Source organism: Rhamphochromis longiceps, linkage group LG7 (assembly GCF_057381845.1).
Source record: "Rhamphochromis longiceps isolate RC_006_pf linkage group LG7, R_longiceps_female_GT1.1, whole genome shotgun sequence".
NCBI lineage: Eukaryota > Metazoa > Chordata > Actinopteri > Cichliformes > Cichlidae > Rhamphochromis > Rhamphochromis longiceps.
The window spans coordinates 29890192-29905140 of record NC_140563.1 but is presented as its reverse complement, the minus strand read 5'-3'; the positions used below and the strand labels follow the sequence as shown (position 1 = coordinate 29905140).

At 41.8% G+C, this 14949-nt stretch overlaps 1 protein-coding gene and 1 pseudogene across 3 annotated transcripts in view; both read left to right on the top strand.

The window, feature by feature from the left end:
- LOC146665552 (scavenger receptor cysteine-rich type 1 protein M160-like) overlaps positions 1-11334 on the top strand; it is a 55751-nt gene extending 44417 nt beyond the window's left edge. The window contains exons 15-20 of one of the 2 annotated variants that reach the window (XM_085413280.1): positions 4685-4990; positions 5078-5368; positions 8262-8588; positions 10782-10870; positions 10957-11114; positions 11210-11334. In XM_085413280.1, the coding sequence (XP_085269406.1) occupies positions 4685-4990; positions 5078-5368; positions 8262-8588; positions 10782-10870; positions 10957-11100 (1157 nt within the window). In that variant the 3' untranslated portion in view covers positions 11101-11114; positions 11210-11334. Of the gene's footprint in view, positions 1-4684; positions 4991-5077; positions 5369-8261; positions 8589-10781; positions 10871-10956; positions 11115-11209 lie in introns of those variants that run through there. The other variant, XM_085413281.1, reaches the window with a different exon arrangement.
- Positions 11335-11652: 318 nt separating this feature from the next.
- On the top strand, positions 11653-14395 carry LOC146665551 (E3 ubiquitin-protein ligase TRIM21-like; annotated as a pseudogene). The gene is made up of 2 exons (XR_014912622.1): positions 11653-11768; positions 12319-14395. The product of XR_014912622.1 is annotated as an E3 ubiquitin-protein ligase TRIM21-like (transcript).
- Positions 14396-14949: the final 554 nt, after the last annotated feature.

The window sequence follows — 14949 nt, the reverse complement described above, 5'->3', positions numbered from 1 at the left end:
GAAAGACTGGGAATCCGGCTGCGTTGAGGAGCCTGTTCTGAGAAACCATCCTACTCTAAACTTTAAACCATAACCTTAACAAGTATTCCGGATGGGTGAGAGAAAAAGAAGTCAATTTGGCGTTGGTTTTGTGCGAATGCGCCACGTCTGCGCAGAAACATTGGCTAGGATGTTTTTTCAGGTAGGATGGATTCCCAGAACACCGGCAGTGCAAGCGTTGCTCCCCCGACTAGCCTGATGAGCTGTAGGGCTGTATCCCAATTCAGGGTCTGCAGCCTTTAAGTACGCAGCCTTAACAGTCCACAAGGGCCGCGTACTCAAACACCGCTAAGGCCAGAAGTGCGAGGGTTGTAGGATTGTGAAATGGGACGGTCTAGCCTCCGTCGCGCTGCCCAGGTTGCCTAGCAACCATGATACTAACAGCTGGAAATTTTTCATACAGCTTTGTTTGATAGAAATGAAGGAGAAAATCTTTTGTTCATTTGTTTGTTTGTTTTTACATGAGCTCTGATAGATTTTTTTGAGTATCTGAGGCTGAGACCACAGGACTGTAAAAACATAATTGTTGGGCTTCATTTCTGTACTGAACAGTCATTTAAGATTAGCTAGTTAATAACAATTAGCTAATGTTGTTCATGAGACTAAAGTCATCTGTCACGGTCTGGCTGGGGCAGACCGTATGTGTTGCAGAGGAGGACTCAAACGCAGACCAAAACATGGTGTGGATTAACAAAACAAGCCATTTATTGAGGCTAGCAACGAGGGTACAAAATAATAGGGCATTGATGAAAACTAAAACAATAACCTAAACTGGGTGAACTAATAACAAAACATGAAAAACCTTAACCACAGTGAACTGACAGAGATACCTGGAGATGAGACATGGATGCGCAGACGACCTGACAAAGAATGACTGAAAGCACACACACTAAATAGACACAGGAGGATAATGAGGAAAGTGGCAACACATGGAGAAACAGCTGACACATGAACATAACGACGTCACGGTGGGAGAGTAAAACTGAACACGATGAACACAGAAACACCAGACCTCTTCACAATAAAACAGGAAACATAATGAGACGTAGACATGACAACCCGAACTTGACAACGTAAGACACAGACATGAAACACATGAAGAGCAGGGGAGACTTAACATAGTTGGAAACACGAGGGGGAAATAATAAGAACTAGAAACACCTAGGCATGATAACAAATGAACTTAGGAAACCTGAAGGGCTTACATAAACTAATACTCAAAACGCTGGGTCAACAGACCCAGGATCATGACATCATCTCACTTTGGTAATGTAAATATAATATGGCCAATTTTAAAGTTATTATATAAATATATAAATTCCCTCTTTCTTTCCCCCAGTCAAGTCTGTCCCGTATTCAGCAAGTGAAAATAAAATAAACAATAAAAGGTGAATCAAATGGACCATTATGGCAAGGCTGGGATGGTCAATTTGGTAAAGTAAATCCGTTGGGCATCTTTCTCCACCTTTAGACAATAATTCTGATGGCAAAGGAGCCAAACGGGACAGGCAAAAAAAAGGAAAAAAAAAGTTATTATATAAATTATTATTAGTTATTACAACAGTGAGCTTGAACTCTGTGTCAAATACTGAGCTTCAGTAAAGATTCAAGTTGCATTTATTTATATTTCCTATCACCTTAAATCTTCACTCAAAGAGAAGTGTCTGTTACAGTGTATATATAGATGTATTATATATCAGAGACAAATATTTTTCTTTTAATATTCCTTTATTGGGTGAGAAAATCAGACCCTGTCATAACTGCTTTAAGTCATACAGAATAGATATCAGAGCCTTAAACAGGCTGACTTCTGCTAAATGGGTCAAACTGGGCAGAAAGTGTCCAAACACATAACATCCTTATAGAATATTATGTAACACTATAGATCAACTTACCTCAGAATATATAAAGCATATAAACAATTACAGCAATATGATGCAACAAACACAGCAGTGCTACTAATCCAAAATACTCAAAGCTTCATAGAACTGAAACAAACATTTATTTTTAGCTCCATTCTGCTGCTGATACATACTTTAGGTTTCTGAACATTAAACTTGTTGCTGCCTTTCATAGTGTGTAACTTGAAGGCCCTGAGTACTTTCTCCCACACTGAAAACACTAGAATGATACAATTATTTGAATATTACCTAATAAGACTGATTCAGGACAGACAATTAGTTATTTTAAACTTTTCTAGCAGTCCTTCACAAACAGGGAACAGTCTGTCTATTCTCTCCATCTGTCAGCTGCTGCTGGCTCTTCCTCCTCCTCTTCCTCACACACTGCTGAGTTTGTCCTGGTGGATCATCAGGGGTGCAAAGCCTCACAGATGTGCAGCAGTGGGTCCCTCAGACTGTCCTCACTCTGGACACTTGCAGTTGTCACACATGGAAATCAAATGTGTGATAAGCTGCAGGATTCAAACACAAGTGTAACTTATAAATACATGTTCATACTTTTATTACACAATCAGAGAGAAAGAAAAAGAGAGTGAGTGCAGGACAGACAGACAGGTGACAGTCTCAGGTGTATACACTGCTACAAACAGGAGGATTTAGTGTTTGTGTTATTACGAGTGCTAAACAAGAAGAGTTCCCAGATGGTACAGTGGACACATGTGTGACTCCTGTGATTAAAGCATCTTTCTTTCAGCTTAACGAGTGAACCGTCAGCTCGTTTAAACACACGTTAAAGTCCGTTTGGCTCGACACCACCGAACAGAGGCAGCAATATAACATAGCTAACATTAACAGTGCAGTGAATCCTGCTTGTGCCGTGATATTCAGGACTGCAAACCGAGCAGCATCACTGACTTTCAGCTTGTTGTGTTTGTGGATATATGACTGACTTTAATTATCCATGAAATCATCACAATCTCTGTAAGATTAAGGCCAACTATTGAACGGCGTATATTTTAAAGGCTTTAAAACCAGGTTAACACAGAAAGTACAAACATCACTAATGTCACATAACTTTGCCGACATGTGGCCAACAGTAATGTTTTAATGTTCTTCGTTATTTAACATTCGCACATAAATAAGTGACACAATATTCGGTACTTAATTTTGAAAGTTTACTCTTCGGCCGCTCCGTTTCAGCTGTCTGCCGTTTTTTCCGCAAAATTATCCACACCCACTGCCGCGCTATGAAGTCCAGGATATGTTGGGCCATGAAGTGGCCTAAATATATCAACAAATACTTTTGAAAAATATATTAAAAGCTTTCAGGCGACGTTGGATGGCTGGTGTTTATCCTTTGATACACAAGATGCAAGGCGTGCCATCATTAACTATTAAAAAGGTTTGGTGATGAAATATCTGGTTTGAAATACAGAATGGGAGGAAAGGAAAGCATTCGTCTCTATAAGCTTGGTCTAGTAATCGAGAATTAATTTTTCAGAGTTGGGGAAAGGCTTAATTAATTAGCTTGATGATATGAAACATCCAGTGATTCCTCATGTCTCTACTTTCATTCTACGTCACATTCATAAGTAATTAGGATACTGTGGGAGCACAAAGAGTGGATGATAAATGATTACAAACCCTTTTGTGTGAGGTAGAAGGTAGAAAACTGTGTACTGTAGCATTGTTGCAGGAATGACAGTGGTGGTCAAAGAACAAGAAAAGTTTTGATGTTCAAGATATTGTCATCGTGGCAGACTCCACTACTCCTTGTGGATCCTGGTTGGTAGTGTGGGTGGGAGTGGCACTTTTTTTGGCACTTAAAAAAATAGAATTGAATAAAAATGGAAGATAGAAGGAGTTGGAACAGTACGAGTCCCATCACCCCCTGGCTCTATTCTAGCTGTGCACTGCCTACTCAGAAGATGAGAGATTCAGACCGTCTCTTTTTGGGTACTGGGTTCATAGAACAATATTCAAGGCAAGACAAAGATAGGAATGAGAATTGGGAATAAAACCATCAAATGAGCATTTACACAGACAATACAACATCACCACCAAAAGGAAAATAAAGAAACATAAAATATAATATGTCAACAAATTTGTCTCTCTGGCCATGTTATGTCCCTGCATCAGCTGCACCAATTTTACTGGTTCCACAAGAAAAAGGGACAATACTACACATCCACAAAGGGAACCAGTAGGCTGGGCCTGCAACTACAGCTGTTTTATTATGAAATCTAACTGTTATGCTAACATGTCTCCAGTGTGTGCTGTTATAAAGATGTGTTCTGTTGTTAATGGGGGTGACCGTGGTTCAGGGGGTTGGGAAGCTTCTCTTGTAACCGGAAGGTTGTCGGTTTGATCCCCAGCTCTGTCTGTACTGGTTGTTGTGTCCTTGGGCAAGACACTTCACCCTACTGCCTACTGGTTTTGGCTGATGGCGCGATATGGCAGCCTCGCTTCTGTCAGTCTGCTCCAGGGCACCTGTGACTACAACTGTAGCTTGCCTTCACCAGTGTGTGAATGTGAGAGTGAATGAATAATGGAATTGTAAAGTGCTTTGAGTGTCTAGAAAAGTGCTATATAAATGCAATCCATTATTATTATTATTATCATTAATGATGAAGTCATGTTGAGTTGTGCTGAGGTTGAGTCAGTGAATAGTTGTTTGCTGCCATCTTTTTCTTGTGTGTCTGCTGTCTCTGATCTCTCTGTTTGATCTTCTCTGATGTCTCCAGACTCTGTCAGGCTGCTGAATGGTTCCAGTCTGTGTTCAGGCAGACTGGAGGTGAAGTCTAACCAGAGCTGGTCCTCAGTGTGTGAAGATGACTTTGACCAGCAGGATGCAGAGGTGGTCTGTAGGCAGCTCGGCTGTGGGCCTCCTTCGGTCCTCCAGGGGGCGCTCTATGAAGAAGTGGAGGCTTCAGTGTGGAGCAAAGAGTTCCAGTGTGGAGGCCATGAGTCTGCTCTCCTGGACTGTAGAAGCTCAGGCTCAGCTAGAAACAGCTGCTCACCTGGCAAAGCTGTTGGACTCACCTGCTCAGGTAGAAGAGGAGCTGCAGCTTTGATCTGGTCAAACTCACTTTATTCTTTTACTGATGACTCTCTGCTCCTCTCTGCTTTCTCTTCAGATAATGATGTCAGGCTGGTAGGAGGACCCAGTCGCTGTGCAGGTACACTGGAGTTAAAACATCTGGCAGGATGGAGACCATTGTGTGGCTCTCATGATTCCTGGACCCTGAAAGAAGCAGCTGTTTTCTGTGAACATCTGGACTGTGGCTCAGCTGTTTCTATAGAAAAGCGACGCTCCTCACGCACATCTGCATGGTTGATTACACCTGAGTGTGTTCTATCCACATCTCCTTTGAGGGGTTGTGCAACGACAGATTCTTCTTACCAAATCCTGAAACTAACCTGTTCAGGTAATCATACTGATGATATCATCCATGACTTCATATATGACAGAGATTTATGAAGCTGTGAAAGATAGCAGCAAGATTAGCAACAGACTGTCTCCAGCAGTCACAACATGGCAGAACTTAAGAAATCCTCTAAACCAATGTCCAACCAGCCTGAAGGACTCCTTCAGCCTAACAGCTTTCAAAGTTCATAGACAAGTACAGACACAAAGGCTGTAGGATAATTAAACTAGTTAACAGGTTGTTTGGGAACAGGGAACAGGACAGGAGGGAGGAGAACCTGAGCTGACAGCAGGAACTAAAACATACCTTGGTCCTGTTGTAGCTCTATGTGATACTGGACCACACTGATCACACCTGTTCTGGTTCGCACCAATTGCACATGCTCACTTGAGTTGTATCTTTTTTGTGTGGGTGCATCACGAGAGTGCCATGCTTTCATATGTTAGCTCAATCAAATGCTAGTCTAGTATAAAGAAAAGATCTTTCTGTTATTGATGTGCAGAACCGGCACTCCAGTACAGCACATCTGGATCAGCTCTTTCTGTTTAAAAAGTCCTAACCTCTGTTTTTAATAAGTAAGTAGTACAGAGCTTTGATGGAGTTATACCATTGTCAGAATCCTTTAGCACAGGCGGGGGGTGTGGTAGCAACCCTCAACTCCAGCTTAGTATTCAATCAAAGACCCAGACAGAGTTTTAATTCATTTGAATGCCTTATGCGTACCAAGAAATGACTTAATACATTTCTTTTCAAGTAAAAATGTAACCATTAGAGAAAATGACCCAGCTGTCTTAGCTAATTATCAATCAATCAATCAATCCATTTATTTATAAGCAAAGTTAGACCTGGTAGTAGCAACCTTATCAACAAAAAACTGTAAAAAGCTTCCACAGGTGGCTGAAGTAACCTTCACACTGGACACAGGGCCTGTAACAATTATTAGAGATGATGTCTGATACTTAATACTTCGTTTTTGTAGTTTTGATCTTTTTGCCATTTTCCTTCCACTTTTCTGGAGGTCCTTCTGAGAGTGATATTGCTTAACCAGGGATTTGTTTTAGGTCTAATGTACTTAGATTTAAAAGGAGGAACAGCATCAAGAACATGCTGAACAAAGTGAGCAGATGATCAGCGCTGAGCTTAAGAGAGTAATTGTCCAAGGGAAGTGCACCAATATTCTGATAAACAGCAGAAAAACATCCAGCAGTAGCAGGAGGGATGATGCAGAATTTGCACGCAGGTAAAAGAGGTTTAACTCGGGGACATGGTGCAGAAATTTGGATTATAACAGGCATCTGACCAGAAAAGTTGAGCTTGCAAATGTCAATATCGCGGAGCTGCAGACCACAGGATAAAACTAAATCCAAAGTATGTCTATGGTCATGGGTGGGATCCCTGACTGATTGAACAACATTACAAGAGTCAATAAGATAAGGGAAATCTTTCACAAGACATTTTTGGTAGCAGCAAACGTGAATATAAAAAACCCCAGGAATTAGAATGCTGTCAAATCTTGGTAAGATCCCAGATAAAAAGACAGAAAGGTCTTGAAATGAAATCCTTGTTAAACTTGGAATGGTGATAAACAAGTGCACCCAGCACAGGAGAATAGAGTTCCATCAGAAATAATTGGAGTTCAAAGCTGCCCCAAATGTCAGAGGTGAGAGACCGGCAATCAAAACAGTTTTTAGAAACAGATGCAAGATCTCTGCAGAAATCTCAGTTAGCTATTAAAAGAAATGCATTCCATTCTCTTATCCTTGTCAGGGCTGCAAGGGGGCTTTAGTCTATCTCAGCTGTCTTTTTGCAATAGGCAGGGTACACCCTGGACAGGTCGCCAGTCTATTGCAGGGCTAACACAAAGAGACAAGCAACCATTCACACTCACACCTATGGGCAATTTAGAGTTACCAATCAAGCTAACCCCACTGACTCCATGTCTTTGGACTGTGAGAGGTAGCCAGAGTACCTGAAGGGAACCCACGCACAAATGGGCAGAGCAGACAGACAGACAAAAAGACCGAGGTCCGATGGCAGAATTTAACTCAGGGACTTCTTGCTGTGAGGCAACAGTGCTAACTACTGTGCCACCATGTTGCTGTCATTTTACCATTCCTTTAAATTTAAGTTTTATTTATACAACAACAAATCACAACAGCAGCCACTTCAAGGTGCGTCGTTTTGGAAGGTAGACCCTACAGTAACACATACAGAAAGAAACCCAACAATCATATGACCCCCTATGAGCAAGCGCTTTGATTACAGTGGGAAGGAAAAACTACCCTTTTAACAGGAAGAAACCTCCAGCAGAGCCAGGCTCAGGGAGGGGCGGCCATCTGTCGCCACTGGTTAGGGTGAGAGAAGAAAGACAGGACAAAAGACATGCTGTGAAAGAGAGCAATAGATTAATAATAAGTAGTATTTTATCAGAAATACAAACAAGGAAACCCAGCCTGTAACAGTTCAAAGACGATTCTCTAAACCATTACTGTGAATTCCTTCTGTCTGTACAAGAACATAAAACTTGTTTATATCAGCCTAACAGTGTAAATTAATTACACTGGTGTACAATTCAACCATCAGAAACTACAGTCGTGTTCAAAATCCACTCATCATGGTGTGAGTGTCAGGATCATTTGGAGCTTTCAATCAGTTATTCGAGCTGTTCTGTTTCCAGGGTGGAGTGTTTGCACAGCATATATCTTTAATGACTTTAAAAATAAGAAGTGGACACACAAATTTGGATTTATTTTGGATTGTAGCATTAACAAGCTTGTGGTATTTCACCATTTTAAATATTGCTAACACCAAAATGCTCCACCATTCCACCTCTCATGAATGAATCAAGCCTCTCTCTTTCACCTCAGATTCAGAAGATTTTCTGTGTTTACAGACTTCCTGGTTCAGCCAGTCATCTCTGTGTCCTCCATGAACGGGGTTTCCAAAGCCCAGCAGCAGGAGCTTCGGGTATCAAGGGGCTCTAACTTCACCATCAGCTGCTCCATCCAGCCACAGTACCCAGGAGGCTTCTTCCAGCTCACCTTCACCTCCTCCAACACAGCATACAACTACACCCAACCAGCTGTCAATCACTCTGCTTATTTCCTGTTTCCTGCTGCAAAGCTCGCCCACCAAGGAAACTACAGCTGTGTTTATCACGTCTATGCTATCGCTCATAACTTCTCCTCTGAGAGCCGCCTGCTGTCTGTCACTGTGTCAGGTAAGCTGAAGCAGAGACTCTCAGATGTTTACAGCTTTGAAAGCTGAATGAGTTGATGACCCAAAGAACCAGGTCACCTGGCTTCCTGAAGGATATGTTACATTCCAGTTGAAGTCGGAAGCTGGAATTTCTGAGTTTGCTGTCAGAGTTTTTGATGATACTGTTTATGACCTGAATCCACATTAGCCAGATAAAATCGATGTTTCAGTGACATCTGTCGGTTTGAATTCTTTTTAAGCCCGTAGAAACTGTGGTTTGTTATATGCTAATTATTTTTCCAACTAAATGTTTTTATTTCAGCAGAATATAATTAAATCCAAGAATGTAATGTGGTAATTTATTACCACATAATAAAGTTATTACCACTCAAGTTATTACCAAGTTATTACTACTCAATTACTAGTGGTAGCTTCTGTTTAATAATGAGGAACCAGAGCTGCAAAATCTAAGGAGCTTGGAAATAAAAGCGTCTGGACTTTTTTAAGTTTCCTGAAGATGTTTTACATCTCGTCTGAGAAGCTTATTGAGTTCTAAGTTTAAATGGTGGAGAGTCACAGATTTAAGCCCCATAGGGCTTAAATCTGTGACACATAATAATCACATATATGTTATTAATAAAAAGAAACAGGCAGTTCAGCATTTTGCAGCTCTGTAATAAGCTCTGCTTATTACACAGAAATTACCAGCCTCTCCAAAAAGTTGATTCTGTTCATCTGGACGTAGTGTTTTGTGGGAGAAACGTTTCGTCAAGTGACTTCTTCAGTCTCAGCTGACTGCAGGTTTCCCCAATCTTATAAACAGTACATTTGCATAATGACTGAAACCAGCCCACTGAAGGAACAATGGGCTGGGAGGTCAGTTCCTTAATCTTAATTATGCAAATTCTCATGACCATTGATCAACAACCACTGACCAAAGACCACTGATCAATGGCCATGAGTACCATTCACAGAGAGTTGGGGAATGGCTGCAATCACAGCATTGTAAGATGGCGAAAGATGTACCCTTGGGCCCCCTCCTTGATTCAGAGATGGTCTTTCCCATTTCACGTGAATGGCCTCCTCGACTCTGCGCTCAAACCAGCGTTCCTCCCTGTCCAGGATGTGTACATCCTCATAATTGAAAGAGTGTCCACTGGCCTGTAGGTGTGAATAGACTGCAGAGTCCTGGCCTGATGAGGTGGCTCTTCTGTGTTGTGCCATCCGCTTCGCCAGAGGTTGTTTGGTTTCCCCGATGTTCATGGCAATCCTCCTGGAACTTAGCAGCGTGCACTATGTTACTCTGTTTGGGGGACCCGATCCTTGGGGTGGACCAGTTTTTGGTGCAGCGTGTTTTGGGGTTTAAAAGCCACAGAGACCCGGTGTTTAGAAAACATGTGTCTCAACTGTTCCGATACTCCTGACACATATGGGATCACTACAGGTTTTCACTTGGGCAGCAGTTGTCCTTCTCTCCTGGATCGGCTGGAGCTTTCTTTAGGTGCCTTTCCAGCTTTGACAAAAGTCCAGCTAGGATAACCACATTTACTAAGGGGCCTTCTTGATGTGCCGTTCTTCTGCCTCCCTGGTCGCTGTGTCAGTGGGGATGGTGTTCGCTCTGTGTTGTAGCGTCCTGATGACACCCAGTTTGTGCTCCAGTGGATGATGAGAGTCAAACCTTAGATACTGATCCGTATGTGTAGGTTTACGGTACACGTCAGCTTTTAGATGTCCCTCATTACTGATGGAAATCTCACAGTCTAAGAAGGCTAACCTGCCACTTTCATATCCTCTATGGTGAATTTGATTTGTCGGTCCACCGAGTTAATGTGATCAGTGAATTGTGGTATGTCCTGAGATTTGATTTACACCCAGGTGTCATCCACATATCTGAACCAATGGCTTGGTGGTGTTCCAGGGTAGGATAGCAAAGCCCTCTTTTCCACTTCTTCCATGTACAAACTGAACTGAAGTAACTAAAGAAGTCACTTGGATGAGTGACGAAACGTTTCTCCCATAAAACGCTACGTCCAGATGAACAGAATCAACTTTTTGGAGATTTACTTTCCTGGATGATTGAGAATGCATCAAGAAGAAACTACCAGCATTAATTGAATGGTAATAACTTAGAAATTACCACAGTATTACGTTCTTGTTTCTCCCTTTTTATCCTACTATTTTCACTTTAATACAAAGATGAATGTGTTTTTATCAGCTCCAACAGATTTCACAGTTCTCATCACAATGCTCATCCTACCGCTGACTCTGCTGCTGGTGATCACTGCCCTTTATTTCTACTGTCAGGTACTGAATACGTGTTTGTATCTGAGAATGAAGCCCTCTGCCTGTGATGCTGTCACTCTGATCTCTCTGTTGTCATCTGTCTCCAGGCCAGCAGGGGGCAGAAATCCAGCAGACAGAAGAACACTGAGCTGCTTGACTCTAATCAGGGTGTTTGTGCAGGTGAAGGAGGGATGGCTGCAAATAAAGGAGTTCAGCAGGACCTCCAAAGAGCCCATCCTACAGCCACATGAATTAATCAGCTGATGTGAGCGACCATCAGCTCAGTTTTCTGCTGAAGACTTAAATCTGTAAACACACCTCACTAACAAATATCTTCATTAATTATTCTGAAATGTGTAGAGATAGATCACCCACCAGGGAAGGCGGTGAGGCAACATTTTAAAAATGCAGTGTAACACTGGAATGTGGATCATTTACACTGCAGTCAAACAGGCCTCAACATCAGCTTATGACTTCTTGGTAACCACTGGTCACTATGGAAGAATGTGGATTCCTTCACTGGCAGTCTTCTGGTGAAATTGGTGCTGCACTGAAAAGCTCCCTCGCTTTGGTGTCTGCAGGCTGACGAGCTCGCTGCAGTTTGCATAGAAAACACAGACTTGTCTGCAAAAGTTTGCCAACTGCTCACAGACTACGTTCAATATCCTTTTACTTCCATTTATGTAAGAAAGACATTTTTAGTATTTAGAAGTAGTTGCTGTGATGTTTCATGCTGTGTTTTCTTTTTAATTACTCCTTTCTTGACTCTTCTGGCTTTTATTATCCACTCTTCCTGTTTGCATCAGCCAGTAAAGGCTCACATTCACTTCATTCTGTAGTGTCATGTGTTTGCATTTGATCCTTGGCCAACAGGATACTGCTCCCTTCATCCAACACTAACATCACAGAAGAACACAAGGTTATTGTCTGCTTCCTTTATCCTTAATAAAATGTTCTGAGTCATTTTCAAAATAAATATGTGCTTTAATTGGAAAAACATTTATTTTTTGTAAAGTGGTATGTTATAAAAGTATGTCACGCATCAAATAAACTAATGGATGTATACTCTGAATATAACACAGAGAAGGAAAAGTTTATAGTTTGTAACACTCTAAACAAATATTTAATTAAGAAGGATAAGTTAAACTTTTGTAGATTTTGCTATTAAATTGTTGGGACCAGAAAGTACATTATACATTATTCAAGAACCATCAGAGGTTGATAATATGCCAGTCACCTCAGGTGACTACATGGAGTCATTTTGGAGATTTACACACTTTTTATATTCACCTGCAGTTTTGGTCATTGCTCATCACTCTGCTTTTTACAGGAATATAAATCCTATCACAGTAGATAGATAGTAACTCTAACTGCTGACAGACACATGTAAAGAGTACAAACCTGACACTTTTTTCTTTTCTTTTTTTTGTGAATTTAAAAAAAAGTGTTTCTTTTTTTTTCTCCGTCAGAGTGCAGACATGTCTGCTGCCAGCAGTCTGCGATCTGAAGATCAGTTTCTGTGCTCCGTCTGTCTGGATGTGTTCACTGATCCAGTCAGTATACCATGTGGACACAACTTCTGCAAAAACTGCATCACTGAGTACTGGGACATAAATAAGAGGTGTCAGTGTCCCATGTGTAATGAAACTTTCAACACTAGACCTCATCTGAGGGTCAACACCTTCATCTCTGAGGTGGTCGCTCAGTTCAAATGTGAAGTTCAGCAGAAGGCCAGCTACAGCAGCTCAGAGCAACAAGCTGCCAAACCAGGAGAAGTTCCCTGACATCTGCACTGGAACCAGACTGAAGGCCCTGAAGTCCTGCCTGGTGTGTCAGGAGTCCTACTGTCAGACTCACCTGGAGCCTCATCTGACAAAGAAAGGTCTGAAAAGACATCAGCTGATTGATGCTGTGGAGAACCTGGAGGGCAGAATGTGTAAGAAGCACGATAAACCTCTGGAGCTGTTCTGTAAGACTGACCAGACATGTGTCTGTGCACGCTGCTCTATTTCAGACCACAAGAACCACGAGTTTGTTCCTCTGAAGGACGAATATGAAGGAAAGAAGGCAGAGCTGGAGAAGACAGAGGCTGAAATTCAGCAGATGATCCAGAAGAGACGACTGAAGATTCAGCAGATCAAAGAGTCAGTGAAGATGAGTAAAGGTGCTGCAGACAGACAGAAAGCAGAAGGTGTTCAGGTCTTCACTGCTCTAAAGAAGTCTGTCGATAGAGGCCTGAAGGAGCTCATAAAGGAGATCGAAGACAAACAGGAAACAAAAGAGAAACACGCTGAAGGTCTGATCAAAGATCTGGAACAGGAAATCTCTGAGCTGAAGAAGAGAAGATCTGAGGTGGAGCAGCTCTCACGCTCTGAAGACCACCTCCACCTACTCCAGCTTCTTGTCCCTGAAAGCTGCTCCACCCACCAAGGACTGGAGAGGAGTGAGCGTCTGTCCACCATCATACGAGGGGACTGTGGTGAGAGCTGTGGCTCAGCTGGAGGAGACGCTCAGGAAACTCATGAAGAAGAAGCTGTTTGAGGCTGAGCTGAAGAGGGTCCAGCAGTATGCAGTGGACGTGACTCTGGATCTGGATACAGCAAATTCTAAACTCATCCTGTCTGATGATGAAAAACAAGTGCACTGTGGTGATGTGAGGAAGAAACTTCCTGACAACCCAGAGAGATTTTCTTACTGTGTTAATGTTTTAGGAAAGCAGAGTTTCTCTTCAGGCAGATTTTACTTTGAGGTTCAGGTTAAAGGAAAGACTGCCTGGACTTTAGGAGTGGCCAGAGAGTCGATCAACAGGAAGGGAAAAATCCCACTGTGTCCTCAGGATGGTTTCTGGACTGTGTGGCTGAGAAATGGAAATGAATACAGAGCTCTTGCTGGTCCTCCAGTCCCCCTCTGTCTTCAGTCTGGTCCTGAGATGATAGGGGTGTTTGTGGATTATGAGGAGGGTCTGGTCTCCTTTTATGATGTAGGTGCTGCAGGTCTTATCCACTCCTTTACTGGCTGCTCCTTCATTCACAAACTCCACCCATTCTCTGCACCTCTGATCATCTGTCCTGTCAATCAAACTGAGTCGATCAACGACTGATTTTATTTGATGAACTGATTGATTTTTATTGAAGGGAACAAATGAACATATTCAGAGTAAATACTCTACATTCTCCATGTTTTCTATAGAATCTGATTATCGGGAACTCTCATTCACACTTTGATTTTATTCTCATGGTTTTAAAGGTATAATTGAGACTCGAGCTGCCAGACAGGAGGAAAAGAGGACCCGAAAGGAGGTTCATGGATGTAATGAAGCCGAGCGTTGGTGTGTCAGTTAAAAGTCTGTCAATCTGATTCTAACTGGCTTCTGTTGCGCTTCACTTGCTTTCTCTCCATGTAACACCACTTAAACGTAGATGACCACAGTCGCAGCGTCCACTCAGTTATACGGAGATGGCGCCCTGTAGTGGTCACGGCAGAGTTCATCGGCACAAAATGAGACGTTTGAGTTTTGCTCAGTGTTCATTTTTATCAGGTTTTGAGTTTTTGGAGACTTGAAAGAAAATACTTTAGGTGAACTTGTGTTTTTTATTTGTGCTCTGATGAATAAAAACATTAACATTAATAGACTTTCTTCTATTTGATCTTTTTTTAATGCTGCCATTTAAATTTTCTACGTGCACACCTTTATAAGAGGGAAAAGTAGCAGGCCGCATGAGAAACCACCTGCATGTTCTCTTAACCTAGCGTAAGTTCAGCAAATTAGCATATTACAATAAAGTGCTGCACTCAACAGAAAAACAGTTTAGACTAAAAACATCCAACAATATTATAAAAATATAACCAACTGGGTTTAAACCTTTTTTTAGCACCTTTACTGCATGCAACTGTTCTGTAAACTGGAGCAGAAACAGAAACTCACCTCTGCCCAGCGAGGCCTCGGCTGACTGAGGAGAGTAGGAAGTGACACACATGGGAAGTCAAAGGTCACACAAACAAAAGTTCACAAAAATACAAATACACAAAATAAACATATAAATATTCATGAAAAATAATGATAAAATATTTCTAATGCACCTGTTACACGAGCAAAGAAA